This window comes from Adiantum capillus-veneris, chromosome 6, assembly GCF_014529385.1.
Source record: "Adiantum capillus-veneris isolate H3 chromosome 6, ASM1452938v2, whole genome shotgun sequence".
In the NCBI taxonomy this organism is placed as follows: Eukaryota; Viridiplantae; Streptophyta; class Polypodiopsida; order Polypodiales; family Pteridaceae; genus Adiantum; species Adiantum capillus-veneris.
In genome coordinates, this window is record NC_140936.1 from 126984859 (window position 1) to 127011171 (window position 26313).

General features: G+C 45.5%; 1 protein-coding gene across 3 annotated transcripts; it reads left to right on the forward strand.

The window, feature by feature from the left end:
• Window positions 1–595: 595 nt before the first annotated feature.
• Window positions 596–26313, forward strand: LOC147456240 (uncharacterized). Of its 3 annotated transcripts, none has more exons than XM_086515424.1 (9): window positions 596–727; window positions 935–1006; window positions 1163–1248; window positions 17708–17791; window positions 18207–18289; window positions 25111–25249; window positions 25343–25514; window positions 25768–25849; window positions 25933–26313. In XM_086515424.1, the coding sequence occupies exons 2-9, from the start codon at window positions 1004–1006 to the stop codon at window positions 26085–26087; spliced, it is 804 nt and encodes a 267-aa protein (XP_086371550.1). In that variant the 5' UTR covers window positions 596–727; window positions 935–1003; the 3' UTR covers window positions 26088–26313. The 3 variants fall into 3 exon arrangements, with proteins under 3 accessions (XP_086371550.1, XP_086371552.1, XP_086371551.1); XM_086515426.1 differs by having other exon boundaries at window positions 935–1051; window positions 25933–26312; XM_086515425.1 differs by having other exon boundaries at window positions 935–997; window positions 25933–26312.

Below are 26313 nucleotides of genomic sequence, written 5' to 3' on the forward strand. Positions count from 1 at the left end.
GAGCAAGACATGCAAAGACCACGTGCCATTCCTCATAATTATATCATACATAGATCGCATTGCATCTACTCAATTTTATGAACTCTGTGTTTCATCAAATCACAAAGGTTCTTCCTCATCATATATACTCGCCAGAGCCAAAACCATACTGACATACTGGTGGGTTTCTATACTTATTGGATGGAATCTCTACAAATTCCATCCTCCCAAGTTGTACACTTGGATGAAGTCCAGAGACAAAAGAGTCGAACCCAGGTCAGCTACAACAGAACGTAGCGCTTGAGCTAGCCAATCCGCGAGAGCCGGCAGCTTGTTATGCGCGCTGCTCGTTTTTTATTAAAAAAGGAAGTTCATGCCATCTCATGTCGTGCTTGCGGCAATGCAGCCCGCCTCATCCAACTGCACGTGCATGGTGCGCAGAGGCTGCTACAAAGTTCAAACCACGCCGTCGAACTATCATCCGCCTTCTCTGCATAATTGTCGTCCGCTTTTGTCAAGCATCTCCCAAGATTCACATTTATAACGATTTTTCTGAAATCGTAGGCACATATATATTTACTCGCCAGACCCAAAACCATAACAATCGGGATCTATTTTGGCATATACCCCTAGCCTAGCCTGCTCATTTTCAAATTTCTTACTACATTGCATTTCGTCTGTTGAATTTCGCGGTATTTCAACGGGAGGAAAACTGCTAGGCTATGCGCAGATCGGACATTCCAAAGAGGTACACGAGCGCGCGCGCGCACACACACACACACACACACACGTGTGCGTGTGTGTGTGTGTGTGAGAGAGAGAGAGAGAGAGAGAGAGAGAGAGAGATTGCGATTATTTCAGTGTCATGCGGTTATCTGTATGAAAGCAAGGCTTAATTAGCTGTTGCCGGAACTAAAGCTCTTGGCTTTGTTTTCTCTGTGCTTCATGTGGCCAGATGTATGGAATGCGGATAGCAGAGCTATTAGAGGCTTTACAGCGGCACGCCTATGCATAAGTGGTGTGAATGGTGTGCCTTGTTCTCTTTACATGCACTCAATGTTAAAGAAACTTTGTAAGGGCGCTCGTGTCAGTCAAGAGACATCTCGGCAACACTTTGTGAGATCTCCCCATTTGGAAGCTCATTTTCTTTGGCATTTACAATTCTGTCTATCTCTCATCGCAGGCCAAAGCATTAGTATGGCGCGATCTTGATGAGAAGCAAATCTCCACGATTTTGGAGGAATGTGATTCTTCCCAGAGCATAAAACAGTAAGATCTCTTCCCTTTTAGTTTGTTTCGCCACATTGATCTTTCATTGAACTTCATCATTCAACCCCCGTCTTTGAAAATTAGTACTGCAATCTTTGTCATTGCCTCCTTCCGCAACAATGTCAATTTGCCCATACTTGAGAGAGATCCAATGTTTACCTCGTGAAAGATGCAAAGATTGCAGTACGTTACAAAAAGGCGAGGAATTGTCATCCATTGTTGCAAGTAACATTTCAGTAGCATAGGCTCCTCCCATTGCAACATTTTGTCAATATCAACATCTAAAGATGCACACAGATGGCTCAAAACAGTGGCGACCGGTGCTCACACCTTCTCCATTTCTGGGCAACTGCCTCCTTACTCTTGGATCCGAATCCAATGTAGGAGTGTGCAGCGGAAGAGAGAGATGATGGCCAGAGAGAGAGAGAGAGGGGGGGGGGGGAGGCTAGCAAGCGTGATAACTCAAGATGGAAGATTCTGCGAAATAAAAGGATAAGGTCGGGCAAATATCTATGTGAGGATTAGTGGTGCTAATCTTCTATTTAAGACTTAAAACTTCATACTTAAGATCAAACTGACACTCAAGAGATTGAATGTGTGTTTGATTGATTGAGAGAACTGAGTACAATAGGCTCCCTATATAAGAGATGAAGAGACACAAATAAAAAGACACGTCTCATGGTGAAGAGACGCGACTTTAGACGTAAAGACATCCTTTCGACGAAGAGTCGCAACCGTAGATCAAAGGGGTGTGACCAGTCGTCGAAGGAGTGTGGCTTTTGGCGAAGAGGCATGTCTCTTCGAGCGAAAGGTCGTGACCATCCAAGCATAGGGGTCCTCTTTGGCATGGCACTTTGCGCATCTGTAACTAGGAGTAAATGGAATACTGTATCCCATGTCATTGCATTGTTCAAAGACTTTTTAGAGGAATCTGGCATAATCAGGTTGACTGCGACAAGAGATTGATCTTCAAAATCCTTCATTGATGTAAGACTTCTGGTTCAAAGTCTTCCAATAATTGTGAAAATTTCTCAAGGCATTCTTCGAAGGGGTTAACTTCATCTTTGCTAATCACTGGAGAGGATTTTAGATTGAGACTGCAATCATCTTCCAATAATGAATCTCAAAATTCTTCAGAATCATCTTCAGAAACTGCCACTTTATGACTTGCAATTGGCATATTATCATCCAGCAAAGAATCAAAGAAATCATAATCATCCTTTGACTTAGAATCTGCAGCTATGTCCTTATCTTTGTCTGGTAACGAAGTATGACTTGGAAAATCTTCTTGCTTGAAATCATCTTTGTCTTCATCAATTGGTTCGGGAGAAGTTAATGAACTAAAAAATTCATCAAATTATAATTTCTATATCCGCATCGGAAATTATAACTGTTTCATAATCCATTGTATCATATCGTTTGATTTATATACGTGAGACTTGAATCACTCGTTGCTGGTTGTTCAGAATTTGATGATGTTTCTGCGTTGGAATTTCTTTTTAAATTAGTTGGATTTGGTCTCTTTGGAGATTGATACCATCTATGGTCACCATTGCAAATTGTACATAATCCATCCTTCGTTTAAGTCGAAGAAACATTTGACGAAGAGCCTTGCTGATTATTGGAACACTGATCTTGAGAAAAATCATGTCCTTTATCACGATCAAGTGGAGCATTTGAAGAAGATCTGCTTTGAGATTATCGATCTTGAGAATAGAACCTTGAAGTTGAATAAGGTGTTGTGGCTTGCTGTTTGAACTGAGACTGATGCTGCTGACTTTGGCTATAGCTTTCTCTGCGATCGCATTGTGAAAAGCGAGCGCTATTTGAAGAACTCTCACTAGGGAAAAAATTCTGTGTAGGGCACCGATTATTGCCAAGACGCTCCACATAGGTAATTGTGGTATCTAAGGTGGTAGGGTTGTATTTGTGCACATCCTCCTTCAGGGTAGGTTCAAGCCCGTCGATGAAACTGTGTAGTTTATCAGAGGGGTTGAGATTCTCTATCTCCAGAGTTAATTTCTGAAACTTTGTAATGTACGCGGCCAAGGAACCTGTCTGGCTCAGGCGGCGAAGAGAGGACCGGGCATGAAAATCCACATTGGCAGGTTCGAATGCCTTATGAATAGCGCGCCGGAATTTGTCCCAAGGTGTGTATTTACCGTCCGTTGCCACCAAAGAAATATTGTGTCCTTGAGCAGAGAACTAGCAAGTACTAACCTTTTTGCTCTCTATTAAGTTCGTGTTGGACAAGTAGACCTCCATTTTGAATAGCCATTGGTCCAGTACGCGCTTGTCGCGGCGACCATTATATAGCTCAAGTAGTTTAACATCCAGTTTCTTCTTTTGTGTAGCATTAAAAACTTTATAAAGTAATTGAAGTTTACGATTGTCTACCTCATCAGTTGGATTTGGTTCGTTTTGTTCGTCCACAGAAACTTCAGAAGAAGGTGGTGGAGAAGCAGTATTAGTCGTTCGAGAAGTCGTAGGACGACTCCGAGAAGTGTTTTGCATCTGCATCTGATCCAAGCGAGTGTGAAGTGATACGAGGCTTGTGGAAAGTGTGGCCATTTGCTCCTTGATAAGAGTAAGGGCGTCTTCAGATTGACCTTCTCCATCCTGGGAAGTCGGCATGGTTATGCCTCAAAGAAACTCGAACATGTGAAGGATTGCCACGAGTACTCGGGGAGCAGGAACGGCATCTGGCGGCTCCGGTGTATCGGGAATTAAGATTACTTCGGGTTCTTGCAGAACCTCTTCGGGAATCTCGTCTATATACGAGAGAAATGGGACCGGAACATGGAAGTCGTCGCCGGCTATGTTGGCAAAAAGTCTCGCGCGCACAAAGTGGGAGAGAGGGTGATGCTGGCAGTAAATGATTGCTAGAATTCATTTTGACGTAAATTTATTTGGGGGTTTTAATTGATCAAGTGAGCGAGTTCACATGGGATGTAAAACAAGGGGTTCGTTGGCCGGTCACTTAAAATGTACCAAAAGTGGATTTGATATGTAATTCAGCGTTGCTGAGGTTTGACGTAAAATAAAGAAAAGGACCAACGAAGAGTTACTCCAGCGATTTCAATTTGCCAGCACAAATGTGCAATTCAGCGATTTGAAAGTTGTGCGAAGGGGTTGTCTGTGGAAGGGGTGCGAGCACACGAGTGCGCAGGAGTGCAATAGGATGAAGGGGTATGCAGTGTTCGTAGGGTACGCCACGCAGACACATCTGTGTTCCGGCTTTATTTATGTAATTGGAACAGAAAAGATTAAGTTACCTCATGCTTGCCGTTGGTCCTCCTTGGCATGGCACTTTGCGTATCTGCAACTAGGAGTAGATGGAATACTGTAACCTAGTCACAATCATGACAATCTATGTCAAATACCACGACCAGAAATAAAATTTCATCCTAAAAATGGAAAAAAGGCCAAAACATGCTTGACATGGGCAAGGTATAGGGCAAATATCTTTGTCAAATACCGCAAAAAAATAAAACTTTCATCCTAAAAATGGAAAAATGGCCAAAACACTCTTGACATAGGCAAGATACAAGTGCAAACCCTAAGTGTGTCTAAGAACCTAATCTGGTAGGTATATGGGTGGCTAACCACGTGCGTGAAAAGATTGTAGTACTGCAGAGACCAGAGATTTGCGAAACACCTGAAGGATTACCTGATTAATGAGATTCACCCGAGATGGCGTGAGGCCATTGATTCTCCTCTCAGGTTGGGAAGAATGCTGAAAAGATAGATGAGTGTAGAAAAGCGGAAACTATATTCGTAGAAAGAGCTGGACAGAGCTCTTGAAAAGAAGATGAACCAAATAATGAAAGGCTTGAAGCACTCTCGGAAGAAGAGGAAATCGGTGGATTTCCCCGGTTATCTGAGCCGAAAGTCGAGTTTTGAGGTGGCAAGCAGATCCAAGAAGCGAGCTTGTTTCGAGGATGACTGAGATTTTTTTTCGTCTTCAAACAATTTGTCGTCCTCTAGTGCTAGTGAGGATGAGAAAAGGCAGAAGAAAAGGAGAAAAAGCAAGAAAAGTAGATTTCTATCCCACTCAGCAAGGCAAGAGTCTTCTAGTGAAGAGAACGAATCAGGGGAATGAGGGGAACCAGATGCAAGTTCATTAGAGGATTCTGGAGAAGAAAGGGGATCAGATGATAGTGCGTCTCGGGGTTTCGATTGAGACTGACGTGCCAATGGACAGGGGAGGCTAGCGAGGCTACCCACAGGTCCCAGGGCACAAGGAAAGAAAGAAAAGGGAATTAGCTAGTAGATCAGAGAATTCCCCATATCCAGATTGAGGTGCCAGGACAAAGAGGCCAGAAGAGCTACCAACAGGTAAAAGGACACAAGAAAAGAGCAGAAAGGTAAACTAGGACCGCAAGGTTGGTGGCGGAAGAGAACTGTTGTCCGGCAAGCAGACCCCAAGGCTTAAAGCACCAACCTTGGTCCTGCTAGACTTACACCACTCTGCTGCTTCACAGGTCTAGGCATGCATGTGCCATGTACGACTAGTGTGCCTCCGGGCTGGCACCCTTTGCATATGCATATAGGCTGCATTGTCCGGCCGCCCACTTTTGGGCCCGGCCGCCTTACCTTGTCTGGCCCCCCGAGTTTTGGGCCGGCCGCCAACCTTTGTCTTGGCACCCTTATATATCTTTTTCTTGTTGGGTCCTGAGGCATCCTTCTGGCATGCTTGACCTCCCCCTTGGGCACCTATATATGGGGCCAGGGGGGTAGTCACTTCACTGTCTGATACAGTTGTTGTATTACATGTCTTGTGGTTGATGGTGGTCATGGGGGGCTGATTAGCCCCCTCCTCTCACATCTAGCGTTTTGTCTTCTCTCTCTGAGTACCACAGAGTCAGAGGGGACACCACCACCAGAGAGCTCAGTTCCCACCCATACACACATCAGCGGTACTCTCATTGATCGAGCTATAGAGTTAGGGAGATCGAGACGACCGCGACTGAGGAGGGGAGCCACGCAGCACCGGCGGAGATTGCGGCAGAGGATCCACAGGATTCTAGCACGACACCCAGAATGTCGATCGGGATAGGCTTCATGCTACTGCTATATTGTATCATGGTGACACTTATCCCCACTTTGTACCTTTATGGCATGATACCATTGCTCAGCCTACCAGCCACCCATAGGAGTCGGTAGCACTCCTATCAGTTCTTTGTTTGTAGTTTTCTTGTTTGTACCCAGACTTGGTACTAGACTCATCAGTGTAATTAGTTGGTCTCATAGGTCATTTTGGCCTCTTGTAGACGTTAATATATCATTTCATTTCATTTCATTTCTCTCTCTCTCTCTCTCTCTCTCTTCCGCACACGTGCACTCTCACATGGTATCAACAGCTTCAGGCTCTCCATGGTCCGGGCGCTTCTTCCGCATTAGGTACTCCTCTCAAGATCAGATCAGCCAGCGTTTTTCTGCAGATCAGCCAGCGTTTTCTGCAGATCTGCTAGCGTTTTACAAAAGCCAGGCTAGCAATGGAACTTGGAGAGTTTTCATTGCGGAGGACCTTCTCCACCTGCGTTTTTTGGTTGTACACTTGGCGATCACTTCCTGGCTGCCAGCACTACACTTTTGGGACATTTCTGTCGCCGGAAAACCCTTTGCTCCACCTGCGTTTTCAGCCAGATCTGCGTTTTTAGACAGCCAGATCTGTGTTTGTAGGACAACAGGGCAGCGTTTTTTTGCAAGAGGAGGGCAGCGCTGCCCTTGGGCCACTGGATCTTGCCTCCTACACGGCTCGGCATCCGTTGCTTTGCTGGCGAGACTCCTCTGATTCTACTTCAGAATTCAGCCATAAACACTTGCTGTTTTCTCTATTTTTAGCCCTCCGACGGCTGTGCACACAGAGATAAACCCTCCCTACGCCATCTGCACCGCTCCGAACCATGCCGGGAGCGTACGAGCACGCTGAAAATCGCTGGACAGCAGTGTTTTCATCACCTCGCAATTGCGTTTTTGAGTGGACAGCAGCCTCTTGGCTTGTGTTTTTCATAGAGGATGAAGTTACCTTCTGCCAAGACACCATCCGGTGGTGGTCAATGCGGTCTCTCAGTGACTGTTGCAGTACACGATATCTTCGACATTGGCTTGATCATCAACGGGCGTACGATCCTTGGGAGATCCATTCATTCCGGCCATCATTCGACGGTTGCACACTCTAGAGGGGGTGGTGACTTGTGGTTTGCTATAGACAGTGGACACACCTATGCACTCATCAGAGGAATTCACACGAGATATGGCCATGCTCATGGCATATGGGATTCTAACATTCTCGGAGACGACACCACCATCTTGGGTGGAGAGACACTTACCACTTGATCTCAATACGTCAGATCACTTGCTTACAGAGGAGTATCTACATAGACTTAGGGAGAGATCTTGGATCTCTTCTTGAACAGGTTCATTGCTTGGATCTACAGATTGGAGTGGGACTTCAGTGCTTTGGACTCTCTTGGAGAGTTTACCTGCAAGATGTGGGAGATCAGGCATTATTATGCGACTACATCCGGAGTCACCGGAGCTTGGCTTGGATGGTAGTGCAGTTGCTCTTTTACACTCCTGATGATACTACCTTCAAAGTTGCTTACACTCGCCCTCGGTAACCTTCCAGTAGACTTATTCCCTGATTGGGCAGTAGGCCACTCCCAGCTCATTCACATTGAGAGCCACACCGAGATGCAGTTTGGTGGCGTTGGCGTGGATTCTATTTTGGTTGACACCGGAGGATTGGAGGCAGGAGATACAAGCAAGACAACGCAGACAAATTGGCCTAGCCTTTCCCCTCTCAGAGGTTATTTACAGTGCAGACTGTTTAATCTGGCTTCCCTTCTTCATACAAGATGATTACAACGTAGACAGCTTAGTCTGACCACACCTCTTCTCAGAGGCCCTTCACAACGCAGGCTGTTGAGTCTGGCTTTCCCCTCATCTTGAATTACCCTACCTATTGACAAGACGCCATCCAGTGGTGGTCCGTGCGGTCTACCGGTGACTGTTGTAGCTTATGGTAGCTTCTACAGTGCAGACTATTTAGTCTGACTTTCCTTGTTTCGAAGGATATTCACGGCGCAGATTGCTACATCTGGCCTTCCTGGAGTTTTTCACAGCTTAGCCACTTGGTCACATTGGGTTATAGGTTCATGCATTGACAGGCGTCCGGTCATTCTCATTTCTTAGGCTTCCCCATTTTCTCCAGACAGTTTGACTACAAACACCACAAATCCTATTGGGCAAGACACTTGCAGGTCTATTGACACTTCTTTCACTACAAGGAGTTGTTTTCACACAGTTCGGGATCTTCACACAGTATCTTCACACTGCATCGGCGGAGTACAACAATTTAGTACACTACTTGTGACGACACTTTACCATGGAGATTCCTTGGAGGTTCGGACACCCCAAACTGCTGCTACACTCATGGAGTATTCTTGAGTGGACATTGCAGCAGACATCTTTATCATTTGCCTCACATCTTCGGCTTCATGTGGTTTGTTCAGCATCAGGGTGCTGAGAGGGGGTGTTAGACTTACACCACTCTGCTGCTTCACAGGTCTAGGGCATGCATGTACGGCTAGTGTGCCTTCGGGCTGGCCACCCTTTGCACATGCATATAGGCTACACTGTCCGGCCACCCACTTCTGGGCCAGCCGCCTTACCTTGTTCGGCCGCCCAAGTTTTGGGCCGGCCGCCCACCTTTGTCCAGGTGCCCTCATATATCTTTTTCTTGCTAGGCCGTGAGGCATCCTTCTGGCATGCTCGACCTCCCCCTTGGGCACCTATATATGGGGCCACGGGGCACTCACTTCACCGTCTGATATAGTTGTTGTATTACAGGTCTTGTGGTTGATGGTGGTCATGGGGACTGATTAGTCCCCTCCTCTTACATCTAGCGTTTTGTTTTCTCTCTCTCTCTCTCTCTCTCTCTCTCTCTCTCTCTTTCTCTCTCTCTCATGCTTCCGTGCACACGTGCACTCTTACATGCCCTAACAAGCTTGCCATCCCACGGGACATCCATCGCCCATAACCTACAAAGGAAGGCATCAAGACAAGAAATCCCAAAAGCTTCAAACTCGGGTATCAAAGAAGAAATTTAAGGAAGAAACAGATTCAAGATCTTCAAGAAAGCTTACAATGCATTCAAGGCTTTTCAACAAGCGTTTAAAAGCTCCGCAAGCATTCATCAAGGCCACTCAAAGGCATCTTCAAGGCTTCAAATTTTTCAAAGCAGAGCAAAAATCTCTATAGTGAGGAGGGGCTTCACCGCCGGTAAAGAGGAGCTTCACAAAAGGGAATTCTCTCTCTCTCTCTCCGTGCCATGTGTGAGGGCTTGCCTGATACTTGGAGCCTATCTACTATTGTACCTATCTTCAAGTCGGGAGACCCTATGGAGCCTGGGAATTATCGCACTATCATGATTGGACACACATTGGCACGGTTGTACGCGTCTATTCTTGAGCAGCAGCTGAGTAGATGGGCAGAGAGGGAGGGGATACTCGCAGCAAGGCAGGCAGGTTTCAGGAGGGGTTTTTCTACGCTTGACCATATCTTGACACTCAGAGCCATCATTGAGGAGGGCAGATCGCGTGGGAGACGGATCTATTGTAGCTTTGTGGATTTCCGCAAAGCATTTGACACAGTGCCCAGAGCTAGATTGATGCGCAGATTACAGCAGATGGGAGTACCCACAGAGCTCATTTGGGGGGTCATGGCATTATACAGGTCAGTAGTAGGGCATGTACGCACCCCAGAGGGTCTATCCACACCGGTTTACTCCACTATTGGGGTGAAGCAGGGCTGCCCACTCTCTCCTACTCTATTTGGTATGTATGTGGATGAGGTTTCTGACTACATTGAGAGAGATGGTGATAGAGGTGCACAGCTGGCAGGGACATGGATTCCACTATTGTTATATGCTGATGATATTGTGTTGATCTCTGACTCTCCGGAGGGGATGCAACGTCACTTGGATGCTCTGCATCGGTTTGCCCAGGAAAGTGGTTTGTCCGTCAACCTTGGTAAAACCAAGGTCGTGGTATTTAATACCACCCCACAGTGGATCAGGAGGTCAGCGCCAACATTCACATACGGCCAGGAGAAGGTGGAGTATACAGATGCTTACACTTACCTTGGAGTGGTTTTTAGTGGGCCAACATTTTCATTGAGGAGGGCAGCAGAGACTAGATTGACCAGAGCCCATGCAGCATTGGGTAGATTGGAAAGGATGTGTTCACGGGTTCAGTTTCAGGAGCCTCGGACGAAGCTCTGGCTCTTTGACACTTTGGTGGCTTCTGCATTGCTTTATGGAGCTGAGATTTGGGGACCTTCACTGGATCATCACGGGAGGACAGGCCGCACTGATGGATGGGGGAACATGGAGAAGCCTCTGGTCTCTATGATCTCGCGGCTCATTAGAGCCAAAGCCTCAGTACCACGTACTATTGTACGAGCAGAGCTAGGCGCCCCGCCACTAGTGGTTGAGGGGCTCACCAGATCTGTCTCCTTCATACACCGCATGTGGGAACTTCCTAGAGATAGATATGCACGCCTTGCACTTGAGTCCTCTCGACAGTTAGCCATGCAGGGAGATACAGCATGTTGGTATGGGGAGATGGCATCATGGTTTCAGGTGCATGGGTTCAGCATAGATAGATTGCCTCCCTTCCAGTACTCACTAGATGCGCCGTCTCTGACTCTTACACAATCCGAGATCACCAGGCTCATTCGCCAGGACTTGACTCAGCTAGACACGAAGAGGACATGGATACAGCCGGCACAGGAGCTGGGCACGAAGATGGCTTTCTACAGAGAGCATCTCCTCCAGCTTACGGAGGATGGTTTTGTGACGAGGCCCAGATACATAGACACCCACTTGTCTCATGGGATACGATGTGCTATTGGCCAGATACGCACATCGTCACACCAACTGCGGATTGAGACTGGGAGATACAGCGGAGTACCAGTAGAGGCCAAGACATGCCCCCTGTGTGACATCGAGCCTGAGACAGAGTTGCACTACACATGCCACTGCCCCGTCTACTACGAGATACGAGGCCACTTCCATTGCTTGTTCAGAGAGGGCTTTGGAGTCTGGACCATTCTCTAGAGTCATGCGATACGAGGATCAGAGATGCCTGGGTTTGTTTTTGCTCGAGCTGCACAGACACAGAGAGAGCCTCATGAGAGGAGAGGCCAGCCAGTCTCAGAGACAGATCACAGACTTCTTTAGAGCTCCCACTGGACACCTGGAGGAGTTACTACCGCAAGAGAGCTCGTCGCCTCACACCAGAGGCACACTGATTGACCGAGTGACTGAGTTGCGGAGATCCAGACGCCCACGACTGAGGAGGACTACACAGCATCGACGGAGGCTGCATCAGAGGATTCGGATCACTTTGGCTCGACATGCACGACGCCCGGTCAGACTACTGACCATGGAGGAGATTGATGAGATCCGCCAGCGACCGATGCTGGATCTCTTGTGATCTAGCTATCCCGGTTAGCTGTTTAGTTGCTTAGTTCACACCTAGCAGTTCAGGATTCCATAGTATTTCATTTTGTCATTTTGTCATCTTGTTACTCTGACTTTGTATCAGATCCACCACTTTGTAACTTTCTAGTCTCATAGGTCACTTTGGCCTTTTGAAGACGTTAATATAACATTTCATTTATAACATTTCTCTCTCTCTCTCTCTCATTAAACTTCAATATCTTGCAACCAAGCACAACAATTTTGCAATGTATGTCGTAATCCACATTTATGGAGATGATTTTCTAGTCATGCTTGTGTAAAGAGGTAGACACTGGCTAGGAGAGTCTCCTAAGCTAAGACCCCTCTATTAGCACAATGAGTGAAGGGTGTAGAGAAATTTAATGGGGAAGGGTTCCATACATGGCAAACGAAGCTTAGGGGCTACTTGATGAAGAAGACATTATGGGGAGTGGTCAAAGCGCCACTAGATGATCAAGAGGGAGTACATGCTAGGACATTTAGTGCACAAGCTATGGAAAAGGAGGAACAAGCACTCGAGATCATTATCACCGCACTTCATTGATGAATGTACAAGTGCACATAAAGCATAGGTTGTTCTTGAAGAACACTTTGGGGCTAGAGCTAATAGAAGTGAGCCTTAAAAGACAACTTTACAAAACCACAATGTATGAAGGAGAGAACATAGATAGCCTTGTGAATAGACTCAAAAGCATCATAACCCAGCTTACTTACATAAAGTGTGATATACCAAAAGGTGACAAAATGACCGTGCTTTTGAGTGCACTTCCTCCCTCTTACGACCACTTAGTCACCATCCTTAAAGAGAAAGAACCGGCTCCATTGTTACAAGATGTCATTAGTTCACTTCAAGCAGAAGTGAAGAAGCAAAAGGGCTCATCGACATCATTAGGAGAAGCTTTTGTCGCATCCTCATCATCAAATTTAAAGAAGTGCTATGATTGTGAGAGAATGGGACATGTAGCAAAGGATTGCTACACCAACAAATCTTGCAACAAATGTGGTAAGCAGGGGCATCCTCCTTCTCAATGTTACTCAAGTTGAGGCAACAACAGTGGAGAAAGCAGCAGCGGCAACAACAACAATAGAAGTTACAAAGGCAAGAAACCTATAAGAGGATCATCTCATGTGGTGGAGGACAAAGGAGAAGACGAAGACAAAAGCGAGAACAACCTTGTCTACTATGACGACATACTCTGAAGATTGTAACCTCTCTACTTCAAGGGAAGGACTTTTCCTTTTGTCATCCTTTGTGGATCTGTATTGACATCCGGTGTGGGATACTGTGTGTCATCCTTAGTGGATAAAGAATCTTGAATGTACTGTCCTAGTCCAAACCTCAAGGGGAGGATTGTAAGGAATGCGCTTTGTCCTAGAGTCAGGCGAGAACGACCTTGTCTACTATGACGACATACTCTAAAGATTGTAACGTCTCTACTTCAAGGGAAGGACTTTTCCTTTTGTCATCCTTTGTGGATCTGTATTGACATCCTGTGTAGATACTATGTGTCATCCTTAGTGGATAAAGAATCTTGAATGTATTGTCCTAGTCCAAACCTCAAGGGGAGGATTGTAAGGTATGAGCTTTGTCCCAGAGTCATCAGAGTGGGAGTGAATAAGAGAAAAGGTGGAATTATCCCACATGTAATGATGGAAGGTTGTAGAGCTGCTTAAAGCTCCTTTCATGAATAAACAAATTCATTCCAAGTTTGCATTACATGTCTCTTGTACATGGTGAGTTTGTGATGGGTTCGCAAACTACTCAAGATTGTGTTTATGAGTCCAAGTTAATCTATCTTGGAACCTAATTTGCTTGAGTAACAATTCAGGCTACACACACTCACTTGTGTGCACCATGTTTGTGTATCATCCACCCTAGCTGTTTCACCCCGATAGTGGAGTGAACCAAATAAAAAATCCTCTATGGAGTGCGTACATGCTCCACTACTCACCTGTAAAGAGCCATCCCCCAAATCAACTCTGTGGGTACCCCCATCTCCTGTAGTCTGCGTATCAATATAGCTTTGGGCAATGTATCAAAGGCTTTGGGGAAATCCATAAAGCAACTATAGAGCGTCTCCCATTTGATCTCCTCTTCTGTGTAATGGCTCAGAGTGTCAGAATATGATCAAGAGTAGAGAAACCTCTCTCGAAACCCCGCTTGTTCTACTGCCCGTACACCCTCTCTCTCTGCCCATCTACTCAATTGCTGCTCAAGGATGGATGCGTACAACCGTGCCAATGTGTGTCCAATCATAATAGTGCGGTAGTTCCGAGGCTCCATAGGGTCCCCTGACTTGAAGATAGGTACAATAGTAGACAAACTCCAAGTATCAGGTAGGCCCTCGCACATGGCACGGTTGAACATCACTGCTAGAAGCTCTGCAAGCAGATCTCTGGCATGTATAAAATGCTTTGCTACCAGGCCATCATGATCATATGCTCTCTTGGTCCTCATCCTCTCAACGGCCTTCTTGGGTGAGGGCTACTATAATGGGTCAGCTGATACAAAGCTAATACAAAGATGGATATTGATCACTAGTGATACAAATGAGATACGAATCATTAGAGGTAGGCGGGTCAAGCTCAGATGAGATCCCTCATCGATCGCTGTCGAATCTCATCAATATTCTCCTTGGTCATCACTCTGACCGGTCATCTCGCATGTTGAGCAAGGGTGATCTGGATCCTCTGCTGCCACCTCCATTGATGATGTGAGACCCCCCGTGGTCATGGGCGCCTGGATCTGCCTAGCTCAATGGCTCAACCAATCAGCGTACCTCTAGTGTGGGTGAGATCTGAGATTTGCTGTAATGATCGCTCCTTTGGCTATTCCTTGGCTGGTGTAGAGAAGTCTGTGGTCTGTCTTTGAGATTGGCTCTCCCGTGATGTCCTCAGCAAGCTCTCTCTATGTCTGCGCATCTCTAGTAGAAACAATCCAAGACATCTCTGATCCTCGTATCTCATGACTCTAGAAAATGATCCAAAACCCTCTTTGAACAGACAGTGGAAGCGGCCTCGTATCTTATAGTACACCGGGTAGTGACATGTGTAGTGCAACTCTGCCTCTGGCTCTAGGCGACATAAATGACATATCCTAGCCTCCGTTGGTACCCCTCGAAATCGGCCAGTCTCAATCTGAAGCTGATGTGAGGATGTGCATATCTGCCCAACAGTACACCGTATCCCAGTATGCAGGCCATCCAAGGAGTACTGGAACGGAGGCAATCTGTACCATGATGTACTCTGCTCATATCAACATGTTGTGTCACCTTGCAGTGCTAGCTATTGGGATGACTCCAAGGCTAGCTGAGCGATCTGTCTTTGGGGAGGTCCCATACACTGTGCATAAAGGATACTGATCTAGTCAATGCCTCGACCACGAGGGGTGGGGTTGCTAGCTTTGCTCGGATAATCTCATGTGGCACTGAGGCCTTAGCCTGAATCATCCGAGAAATCATAGAGACCAGAGGCCTCTCCATATATCTCCATCCATCCGTGCTGCCAGATCTGCCATGGTGGTCTACTGAGGGTCCCCATATCTGAACTCCGTAAAGCATAGTTGAAGCCACTAGAGTATCAAAAAGCCAGAGCTTTGTTCGCGGCTCTTGAACCTGAATCTGCGAACACATCCTCTCCAATCCTCCCAAGGCTGCATAGGCTCTCGTCAGTCTAGTCTTTGCTGTTCTCCTCAATGAAAACACCGGTCCACTGAAGACTACCCCAAAATAGTGTATGCATCTGCGTACTCCACTATCTCCTGGCCATACGTAAATGTGGGTGCTGACCTCCTGACCCACTGTCATGTGGTGTTGGAACTGTGGTGTTGGAACATCATAACCTGGTTTTCCCAAGGGTTATAGACAATCCACTATCATGATCAAATGTGTGCAAAGCATTCAAATGACGCTGCATCCCCTCCGGAGTGTCAGAAATCAATACAATATTATCAACGCATAACGACATCGGAATCCATGTCCTTGCTAGCTGAGCACCTCTGTCTCCCTCTCGCTCTACATAGTCTGAAAACACATCCACATACATCCCAAAAAGAGTCAGAGATAGGGGGCATCCCTGTTTCACCCCAATAGTGGAGTGGACTATGTCAGACATACCCTCAGTAGTGCGTACCCGCCCTACCACTGTCCTGTATAAAGCCAAGATCCCCTTAATCATCTTTGTGGGCACACCAATGTCCTGTAGTGTGCGTCTAAGTCTGGCTCTTGGCATTGTGTCAAAAGCTTAAATCCACAAAGCTACAGTTGATCCTCCTGCCATGGTGTCTACCCTCCTCAACATAGCACTGAGTGTCAGAATCTGGTCAAGAGTGGAAAACCTCTCCTGACTCCTGCCTGCCCTGATGCTCATATGCCCTACTCTCTGCCCATTTACTCAGCTCCTTCTCAAGAATAGATGCATATAGCCTAGCCAATGTGTGACCAACCATGATGGTGCGATAATTTCCGGGAATCATGGGATCTCCCGACTTGAAAATAGGCACAATCGTGGACATACTCCAAGTCTCAGGAAAATGGGTAGCCACCAACACGGGTAGAATATGGTATGCTCAAGTGATAGAGAATGCCCAAGTGGGTGCCCCTTGCCCCAAATCAGCCCAAGACTCATAAATATGGGATAATTGGAAATTGAAGAGACGCTGTCTCAGCGATGTTGCAAACTGGGCAAGTTTTTGTCCTGATCGGGGACAAACCAGGTACAAACACAATGTGCCAGCAGTACAGACTCCAGAGCCAGGCAAGAAGTGACCCGATGGAGAGAAACTACTCTGCAGAGGCCAGGCATGGCCAGAAAACAGCCCACACTTCTAAGGCCCCATTTAGACTGCACAGGGTGCTATTGGGCAACTCGAGCAACTTCCTGCCCCTCGGAATCTTACAGCTCACGGAGCCCAGGAATTGACACGCAGACTTGTAGCTGTAGCTTCACCTTGCTGAGGCATGTCAGAGATCGAACGCGAGCCCACTTTTCCTGCTGCCCACTTTTTTTGCAGTCTGAACGCTGCCTAAAACCTGCCCCTAGGAGATATTGAGCCACTTGCAGCTCCGCAGACAGGTCTTCCAAAGAGGTGAGTAACTCTGTAATGCATCCAACTGTCTCTCTAGCCCCTTTGGCGAGTTAGCAGTGAGAACAATATCATCTGCATAAAGAAATGATGGTATCCAATGCTTGATTACTGTGCACCTCAATAGCTCTCTATCGATATCGGATACAGTAAAATACGTTGCCAACGTACATACCAAAAAGTGTAGGTGTAGGAGAGAGCGGACATCCCTGCTTCACTACAACAATGGAACGAACTATCTCTAATAGGCCCTCTAACATACACATTCTACCTCTCAAAGTCTCATTTAATGCCAAGATATCCCATGTAATCTCACTGGGAGCACCCAAATCATCCATTCTATGCATCAATCTCATTCTAGGTACAATATCAAAAACTTTGAGGAAATGCACAAAGCAACATTGTGCTCGACTTTCCGCTTGAAGTGTAAATATATGATCGAGTGTAGAGAATCGTCTCCTGAATCCAGCATGTCCCCGTACTCTCTTTGCCCAATGACTGAGCTCATGCACTAAAGCATAAAGCTTGGCCAATGTGTGCTCAATTCAGAAAGAGATTAAGCTCTTGTAGGAATAATCCCTCCGTAAAGTTTTTTTGCACTTTTGTAAATGGTTTCTTGTAGTTTGTTTATATTGCTAGATTGTCTCATCTGCTTTGCAAGGCTGTTACTCTTTTAGTTTAAGTGGGATATGCCCTATGGCCATGTGAGGTGTTAAGTCATATGCCTTATAACACTTTGGAAAATTGTCTACAGTCAAATTCATTAAAATAATCTCTGCATTTTGTCTGAAACTTCCCTAAGAAAACAAGTTCTGATATCTCTTATTTCCTAAATTCCCCTCCAGGAGATTGCAAATTTTTATGAAGCTTGAGAAGAGTGCCGATCCATGCTCAGAAATTTTGCTTGACATGTATCTGCATGCTTTTATGTATCCTTCATCAATCTGAAACTAAATCTTTAGAACACATTCATAGCCTTCAAGATTGCATGGCACACATGCATGCTTTCTTTATTCTACAAGTAGCAAACCACTAGTAAAATAGACTAATTGTCTCCTTGCATAGTTTTACATGCTCTATCCATGTGAGCTTGCTCATGTGAAAGGTTTTTGCTTGCACGTGTATCTGACTTAAGAGTAGTGTTTAGAATTTAAAAGAAGAACATCCTATGGATACAGTACCGGTTTATCTTGCTCATGTTATCATGTTTTGAGTCACAGACATGCTGTATGTTCTTAATGTGCTCTATTGGGTCCACGAAGGCAACTATTTGCACCGATGTTTCTTTTTGAAATCCCACAGTTTTTGTATGGTTGTTGATTTTCTTTCTTGACAAGGAAATAGCTTCACTCAGGATAATCGATTCACTACAGAGAAGACTTCTGTATTTATATCAATTCTCAAAGATATCCACACTCAGGCGGTTGGTAAACTACTAGCTAAACACCTTCACACGAGATTTGTTGTCTTTTGTTTCATTTTGCCTAATGCTAGATGATGAAGAGAGAAAGAGCACAAAGAAGGCAAAAAGGTTTGCGAGTGCTCTAATGATTCTTTGTATGGGATGAGATTCCAGAAATCAACAAAATACCAAAGCACTACCTGACACATGAATGAATAGTGGATAATGAAGAGGAGAGCGCAAAGAGCTAGGGAACCGTGTGAATGGGACATGCATAAGTAGCCTTCAACACATTTTCCTAAAAATTCACCGCAAATTGCGGAATGTCCGTACAGTTTCCATGTCATCATATTTTGATGTACAAAGTCTTGTGAGTGTGTTCTTCTTTATTTTTAATGCCTTCATGTCACTTGGGCCCCATCGGACGGGGTCCCGTAAGTTGGTGGGAACTCTTCTTTAAAAATAGGCCACTCGTCAAGACTTTGTAAGTCTGTAAAACTACTTCTTCTTCTTCTTCTTCTTCTGCTTCTTCTTAGGGTTTTGGCCCCTTTGCTGGGATTTGAAGGTTGGCTCCGTTCTTCACTGGCTTGACACGTCAACAATTTGTGACATCCCTCCTTTTTGAAAGAAAGTAATCGTCAGCGATTACAACATATCTGCAAAACACCTCAAGTTAGCTCAAAAAATTCCGAGGGTCATTCCGAAGGACAATCAGTTTGCTCTTTTTTTTGTTGAGGAGTTGGCTTCTCCTTTCGGCTCTTTTGTTAAGGAGTTGGCTTCTCCTTTCGTCCCATTCGGAACTCTTGATATTGACGCGTAGTAAAATTAGCCATCACACCCAGACCGCACTGATCTTCCACGGGTGTCTTGATTCACTAAAATTACATACCCATGCAATCTCATCCAATTAGGAATATTTAGTAGTTGGCACAGCACAATGCAACACAAATGCTCACATATGCATGCAACAAGACATAGAAACATAAAGTCGCCGATGAACGCTCCTCTCGCATAACCTAACAAGGTTCGGGCCGGGAGATATTCAACGACTCCCGCATCACTCCTCCCGCATAACCTAAAAAGGTTTGGGCCGGGAGATATAGAGGTGTCTTACAACCAAACGCCCCCTAGACCGCAACCAAGCAAGGCTTTGAGGAGTAGGACTCTATACCTACGTATACACATTGGGTACACGGTCACTCCAAAGCTTTATAGCTTGCCAGAATGTGGACAAAACACATACATGAAGCATATTGAAAGCACATTGCCATCCACAGCCACACTACGACTCTGGTGCCACAAGAAATTGAAACAAAACTCAATTATGTCTTTAAATATTAGGCAATTTTCTTACTATTAATAAGCTGCATGATTCAACAAGACCATTTCTTTATGAAAGCTTGTTTTTATTGTGCATTGACGTGTGTTTGTCAGTATGAGGAGCTGATCGTTATGAACATAGGCTCCCTCGTAAATTATCTTTTTCATATATATTTATGCAAAGCAAGGCTTCAATCTCGGGCATATTGCATAGAAGTTTCTGTCGAATGCAGCATTCCGGCTTCGTAAATGAAAGCAGTCGATCATGCCGAGCAGAATTGCCTTACATGCCACACAGGCCGAGGAGCAGTTGTAGCAGGCTCGCCAGGAGCTCGTCAGCACAGAGGAGAGGCGCCATGAGTTTGCTTTCCATAGACAGACATCTCAGTGGACCTAGGTGGGTGACAGAGTGACAGGCGCCTTCTTTGAGGCAGTGAGACCCTGGCATACGCATGTCAAGGTCAGTCAGTTGAGGAGGCCTGATGGGTCAGTCGCTTTAGAGCCAGAGGATATACGTGCAGCTGCTACTGACTTTTACCGAGATCTATTGTCTGTAGAGCCCCAATCAGAGCGCTAAGAGGCATGCAGAGAGCAGGTGTGGGCACAGATGCCTTGTCTTGTGATTGAGGAGATGCGCCAGAGGCTTGAGCTACCTCTTCATCTAGAGGAGCTACACGAGGCTCTCATAGCACTCCCCCATGGTAGCTGTCCAGGTGAGGATGGTTTGACTCCCAGATTTTTCCTGAAGTATTGGGACTTGCTTGGCTCAAATCTTTGCAGCGCTTTTCAGTACATCTTGCACACAGGAGAGATGCCTGACAGCATGAGTGAGGGCCTGATCTACCTCGTTCCCAAGGAGGGTGGCTCCTTGGACGAGATTCGACAATGGCGACCATCATTATCCTCAACTCATCCTACAAAATTCTTGCCAAGGCTCTGAGTTTGAGGATTCAGCCACTTCTAGAGAGCATTATACATGGGACACATATATGTTTTGTCAAGGAGCGTAGTATCCTTGACAACATCTTTACCTTTTGGGAGGCTTCTACCCTCGCGTGACTCCGTGGTGAGGATCTTGTGATACTTCTTGATTTTGAGAAGGCCTACGATTGAGTTGATTGGGACTTTTTGGAGGGCACTCTACGCAAGATGGGTTTCTCAGATGCTTGGATCAGAGTTGTGTCAGCTCTATACAGACAGACACAAAGTCAGGTACTTTTGTCAGGAGGTAGAGGTGATCGTTTCATGCTCACACGTTCGGTCAGATAGGGTTGCCCGCTTGCCCCCTTCCTCTTTCTGTTCTATGCTGAGGCGATGAGCAGGTTTTTGGTTTCACAGCAGGTTGGTTTACGAGGCTTAGCGCTCCCTATTCGGGGAGATGAGCTACTGGACGCTGAGTTTGCAGACGACTCAGCCCTCTACTTAGATGGCCAGGAGGCCAACCTTCACAGGTGTGAGCAGGCTCTTGAGACCTTCTGTTGGGAAAAAAGAGTTTCCACCAACTTACGGGACCCCGTTCGATGGGGCCCAAGTGACATAAAGGCATTAAAAATAAAGAAGGAAGACTTTGCACATCAAAATATGATGACATGGCAACTGTACAGACATTCCGCAATTCGCGACGGATTTTTAGAAAAAATCCCAAAATTTTAGAAAAGTGTTTTTTTGGCGTCAGCTTTTCATATTTGATGCTTTTAAGCTTTGGGCCTTTAAATATGAGCCTTGGGGGCCCTCTCTGGCACTCCTCAATGTGCAGATTGCAGAGGAGGTGCTCCTCGACTGTTGTACTTTGCGAATCAGCAATAATAAAGAGATACCGAAAGGGGCGCCAGCGTTTGGGGCCAGTGCTCTCTTGAGGTGGAACTTCGCCACTCCCCGTCTCGTGTCGCTCTCTCTCTTGCTCTTTCATTTCGGTTGTTATTGAAGTGCTAAAAGTCTGTTCAGTCTGTTCTTTTCTATTGGCACGTGGTACCCGTCTTGTGACAGTGGTATCAGAGCATCAAGCATGTGCTTTTCTGAAAGCATGCCGGTCCTACGAAAGAGCAGACAGAGGAAACCGACGCTTCCAAAGTCTATTGGAATCTTATTCGAAATATCTTTGGGTCTCGACCCCGGAGTTATTAGCCACTCCCACCCTTACTTCATCGCGCATCGGACGCGCTACCGTCTTCAGTGCTCATGTCTTATAGGGCATAAGCCATTAAGATTCTTGCATCCTCCTTTTTCTGGGAGTTCTTCTTCGTTCTATTGTCGTTTGTCGAGTTCTGTCCGGTCCTTTGTGTCAAAACTTCATCAATGGGTAGGTCAAGTTACCTGAATGTATTGAGAATCCCCGCTTAGCATGTCCCATCAGTTGTTGTATGGACATCGGACTTTTACTCAAGGCAGTAATCTCGGATCCCTTTAGGGAGTCCGCAACAAAACTTCTCAATCTGTTCTTTGAAAGTGACCTTCTTAAACGAAGAGGTCGGAAGAAAAGAATCCCCAAACCTTTCACAATATGCGTCCAAAGTGTCACCCTTGGTCGTCTGAAGATGGTTCCAAGCGGTTCTCACATCTCGTTCATACTCCTAGGTCAACGAAGAAGAAATAAAGAGCCGTTTGAACTTCAACCGCTTTGTCGTGGCTTCTCTTCTTAGGAGAAGAGTGGACCACCATGTTCGTGCATTTCCCTTCAAGAACGATACTGCCCTCCTGATCTTGGAGTGCTCTGTGTAGTGCCCTCCAGAAAATGCTATGTCAAACTGCTGAATGAAGGTCAAAGCCTTGGGAGCATCTCGGAATCCGAAAAAAGATTCAAATATCACTGACCGTCCACCCTCTTTAAATTCTTTAGTCTTTTTGTTCTTATCTTCAAGGAAGTCATATTGGTTGGCTTTGTAAAAATGTTTCTTCTTTGCGTCGGAGTCTAAACTGTTAGAAATTGGTCGGAATTTGATCTTCTTTGCCTTTTTCTTGTCCTTTTCAAAACTTTGTTTCTTGCTTCGCTTCTTGCCCTTTCTTTCCTCCTCGTTCGAGTCGAAAGAGGAAGAGCTAGAAGAATTGTCGGAAGAAGAGGAAGAAGAACTGGGTAGTCCTTCGAAATGCACTTGCTTCTTCTGTTTTCGTGCAGTTGCAAAAGAAGATTGACTGTCCAAGTAACCGGGATAATCAGTCCCCTTGTTGTGCTTCTTCAGTTGCTTCTTCGATGGCTTCTTTGCGTCTAGAAGCTGATTGATTCGAGTTTCGACAACATCATTGAGTATTTCTTCATCGAACATCCTTGGGGTATGAGGTTTCTTGATTGCCGGTTTAATTGGTGTCTCAATGGCTTTTTGCCAATGAGTATGCACTTCATCCATCGGGTGCTGGGTCAAAAGTTTGGTATACTATGGATCCTTGCCAAACTGAAGCATCTGCTTTGTGCACCCATCAACCTGCTGTTGGTGTTGCATCTCTATGAGTTGATACTGCGAAGGCTGAGGTGGCCCGTACTCATTCTCCGCTAATCTGCTTGAATTTTCTTAGCAGATGGAGTCGTCCGATTCTTTTCGGAATCCATAGGTGCCGCGAGAAGGATCAGATTTCCCGGTAGGAGAGAAATCAGCCATGCTCTGATACTACTGTAGCAAACTTGGACACCCCAAGTCTAGATTTTGTTGCGACACGAGAGAGATTCAAAATCAACACTTCACAATTTAATTGAGTCGACACGGCCAGGCGTAGTTCCGTGCCAAGAGAGATTGGCCCCAAAGACTGGCCCTCTTTCGGTATTTTTTTTGGTATTATCTTTGAGCAAAGTACAACTCTCGCGGGTCCTCAGCTCTTAGACTTTGCCTCCAGATGCTTTGAGAAGTGAGGCCCTTGGGTTTCTTTTATTCTCACAAAGGGATGCCAAAAGCAGAGCCCCCAAAAGCAATGAAACTCAAAAACAATGAGTCCCAAAGCACTGGCTCTAAAATCTGCCAAAAGCAGCCAACATAGATTTCGGAATTCCGTATAGCATGCCACGTCAGCATGTCAACGCAAAAAGGGGAAATCCTTACGCTGTGCCACGTCAGCCTGTCAACGCGATTTACGGGAATCTGTATAGCGTGCCACGTGAGCCTGTCCGTTCTCTGAAGTTGAGGAACTTGAGAGATCTTGGTACCTGAGCAAATTTTGGCACATCACGAAAGAAATGTTAAGGGATAGGTTGCAAGATTGTATTTGGTGAAGTTCAAGAACTATCCACCTATGGATGCAAAGTGGACGGAAGAGTGTGAACTTTTGGAGTCACCAAATGTATTGCAGCTTTACCTTGAGGCCTTTGGGTTACAACCTACGTATGCCCCAACTCAACGTGCTCAAAGGAGGGGTAATGATGGAGCTAGCACATCAAATGTATATATGGATTTAGTGCAATAGAAGTGGACACTGCTTTATAAATGCTAAAGGTATTATGCTCACTTCTATTGTAGATGAAATGAAAAAAGTATGAAGGCCTCATTAAGTCATTTGTATCTATGTTTCATGACCTTTCTTGCAGATACATGTGATGGCAAAAGGGTGCTAATTACACTAAATCATCTATGGCATGTATGTCTGGCATGCAATTGAGGACGTTTGCGATTTCAAGAGGGGGGTATGTCACGAGGTTGTGGCAACCACTAACCTTAGTTGTTGGTTTCTTTTCCTTGATCTTTATTTAATTTTTTGGGACCCTCTTTTTGAAGTCACAAATGGCCGGACATTGTGTGGTCAGTGTGAAACTGCCGACGGCCGAGAGTTTTACCGCCGTAGTCAGGAAGGGCAGGTCGCCACGAGATGGTCGGGCCCGTCGACACTGGAATCCGAGCAGTAAAAGGGTGTTTAGGCTCAATTTAAAGTCATTTAGGTCCCTCACGACACTTATAAGTTGGTGGGTACTAGGAAATTAACTCAAAAGAGGTATAAGGGACACTTGGCGGCTCCAGATGATCTTGCCAGGTCTGCATGAAGAGGGGGCGCCCAAATTGAGAGAAGGGGCTGATTTACTTCAGTGTGAGACTACAGTGTGTGTGTGTGTGTGTGAGCAGTGGGTGCAGGTGATCACAGCTTTAATGGAAAGCTTGCCTTCTCCCTTGACTCATGTAGCACGATGATTTTCTCTTGTGCATCTCTCTCCCCCCTTTGTACGTATGGTAATGTCTCACTAGTTGGGCTTTTCAGATGACCATGTACAGTTTTGGGGGTTTATGCGCGTTTGCCAAGGCAAGAGCCTTCTGTATAGGAACCGGATTAGCTAATTGCTAATCCCCCACAAGTATGCATAGTTTAAATGGATTCATCAAGTATTATATTAATTCAAATCTGAATTCTATTTTAAAGAGAAGTGTATTTCTTGTGTGTTTTATGCAAGTGTCCTAGCCGTCCTAGAGTTCCTATACGCTACTCTACCAGTTAAAGTCGTGGATCTTAAGAGGTGCTTTGTGGATATGTGGTTAAGTGGATCATACACATGTTTTCTGAGAGACCAGTTGAATTGTGTTTTTAGGTTTGAATAATATCCTCTTTTTTGCCCCCCAGGTGAATCCTTAACTTTGGAGAGAAGTTGGGAGAGGACCAAAGATCTTTTGCTCCTGCATAGTGTGCAACGACCTCCCTTTTCAACACAAATTTTCTCATGGGCAGATTTGAAGGCTATCACTAGTTACCTTCTGAACACGTAACATGCTCAAACAATGGCAGTTTCTCAGTTTCTCCATTTGAGTCTGTACACTTGTCACACATTTTCTTTCTATTTGTTTGTTGATCACAGCTATTATAGGCATTACAAGCTATACCAGTACTCCTTTTGTCCAACTTTGATCCTGAACTTGGAGACTTACAAAGATGATGTTGAAGTTGCTCCTGCCATACCATCACTTGCTGAGGCTATAAGTCAGCAACAATGGGATGTAGAGCAAGAAGCTCTACAAAAACAAGAGGAGGTGCATAATTGTGTCTTTCAAACATGCATATGTAGAGGCCCTTCCATGTTGTATGCACATGACGATATGTTGGAAGGAATAGTAAGAAAAATTGGCTCGTCGAGAGGCAAGCAGTAAGTGGCGTAGGTCACAAGGCCCTGTCATTCATGCTTAGGGCTTGAGCACTCGTGGGGCCCTTGCATTAGTGAGCTTGTCAGTCCTTCCCATCTGCTCTGGACGTCGGGAGAGTAAATAAGCTCATTTATTGTGACAGGATGAACAGTTAAAGCGACTGGCTGAACAAGCACTCGCCGAGGAAGCTGCTAGACAGGCTAGCATTGAGGCTGAGTATAGAAGTGAGTAATGATTTTGATCTCATGTAAGGCACAAGGATATGTCTCATGTGCTTTTTTGAAATGCCGACTTTTTTCTCTACCAGATGCCATGCCTGAGGAAGTAGCACAAAAGACAAAGCTTTTGGTGGAGTTTTACCTTCAACAAATGAAAACTGAGCTGGTTACCATGTTGCAAGAGCAAGACAAAAAGATGGAAGACAAGTTTTCATCATTACAATCGCGTGCAAAAGGCAAATAGTCGGATATCGGTTTGGAAGTGGGAGGTGGGTGCTACATGAAAAGTTGTGAACGATTTTATGAATATAATGTTCCCTTTCTGTGCATACAATGTTGATTTTTAGAGCTTCAAATTGCTTTTCCACTTTTCAAACAATAGAGCAGAAAAAATGTATCTGAATTTGGAGAAGTTACCAATCTGAGCTGGATTTATGCAACGTTTTGGTTCTTCAAAAAATATAAATTCC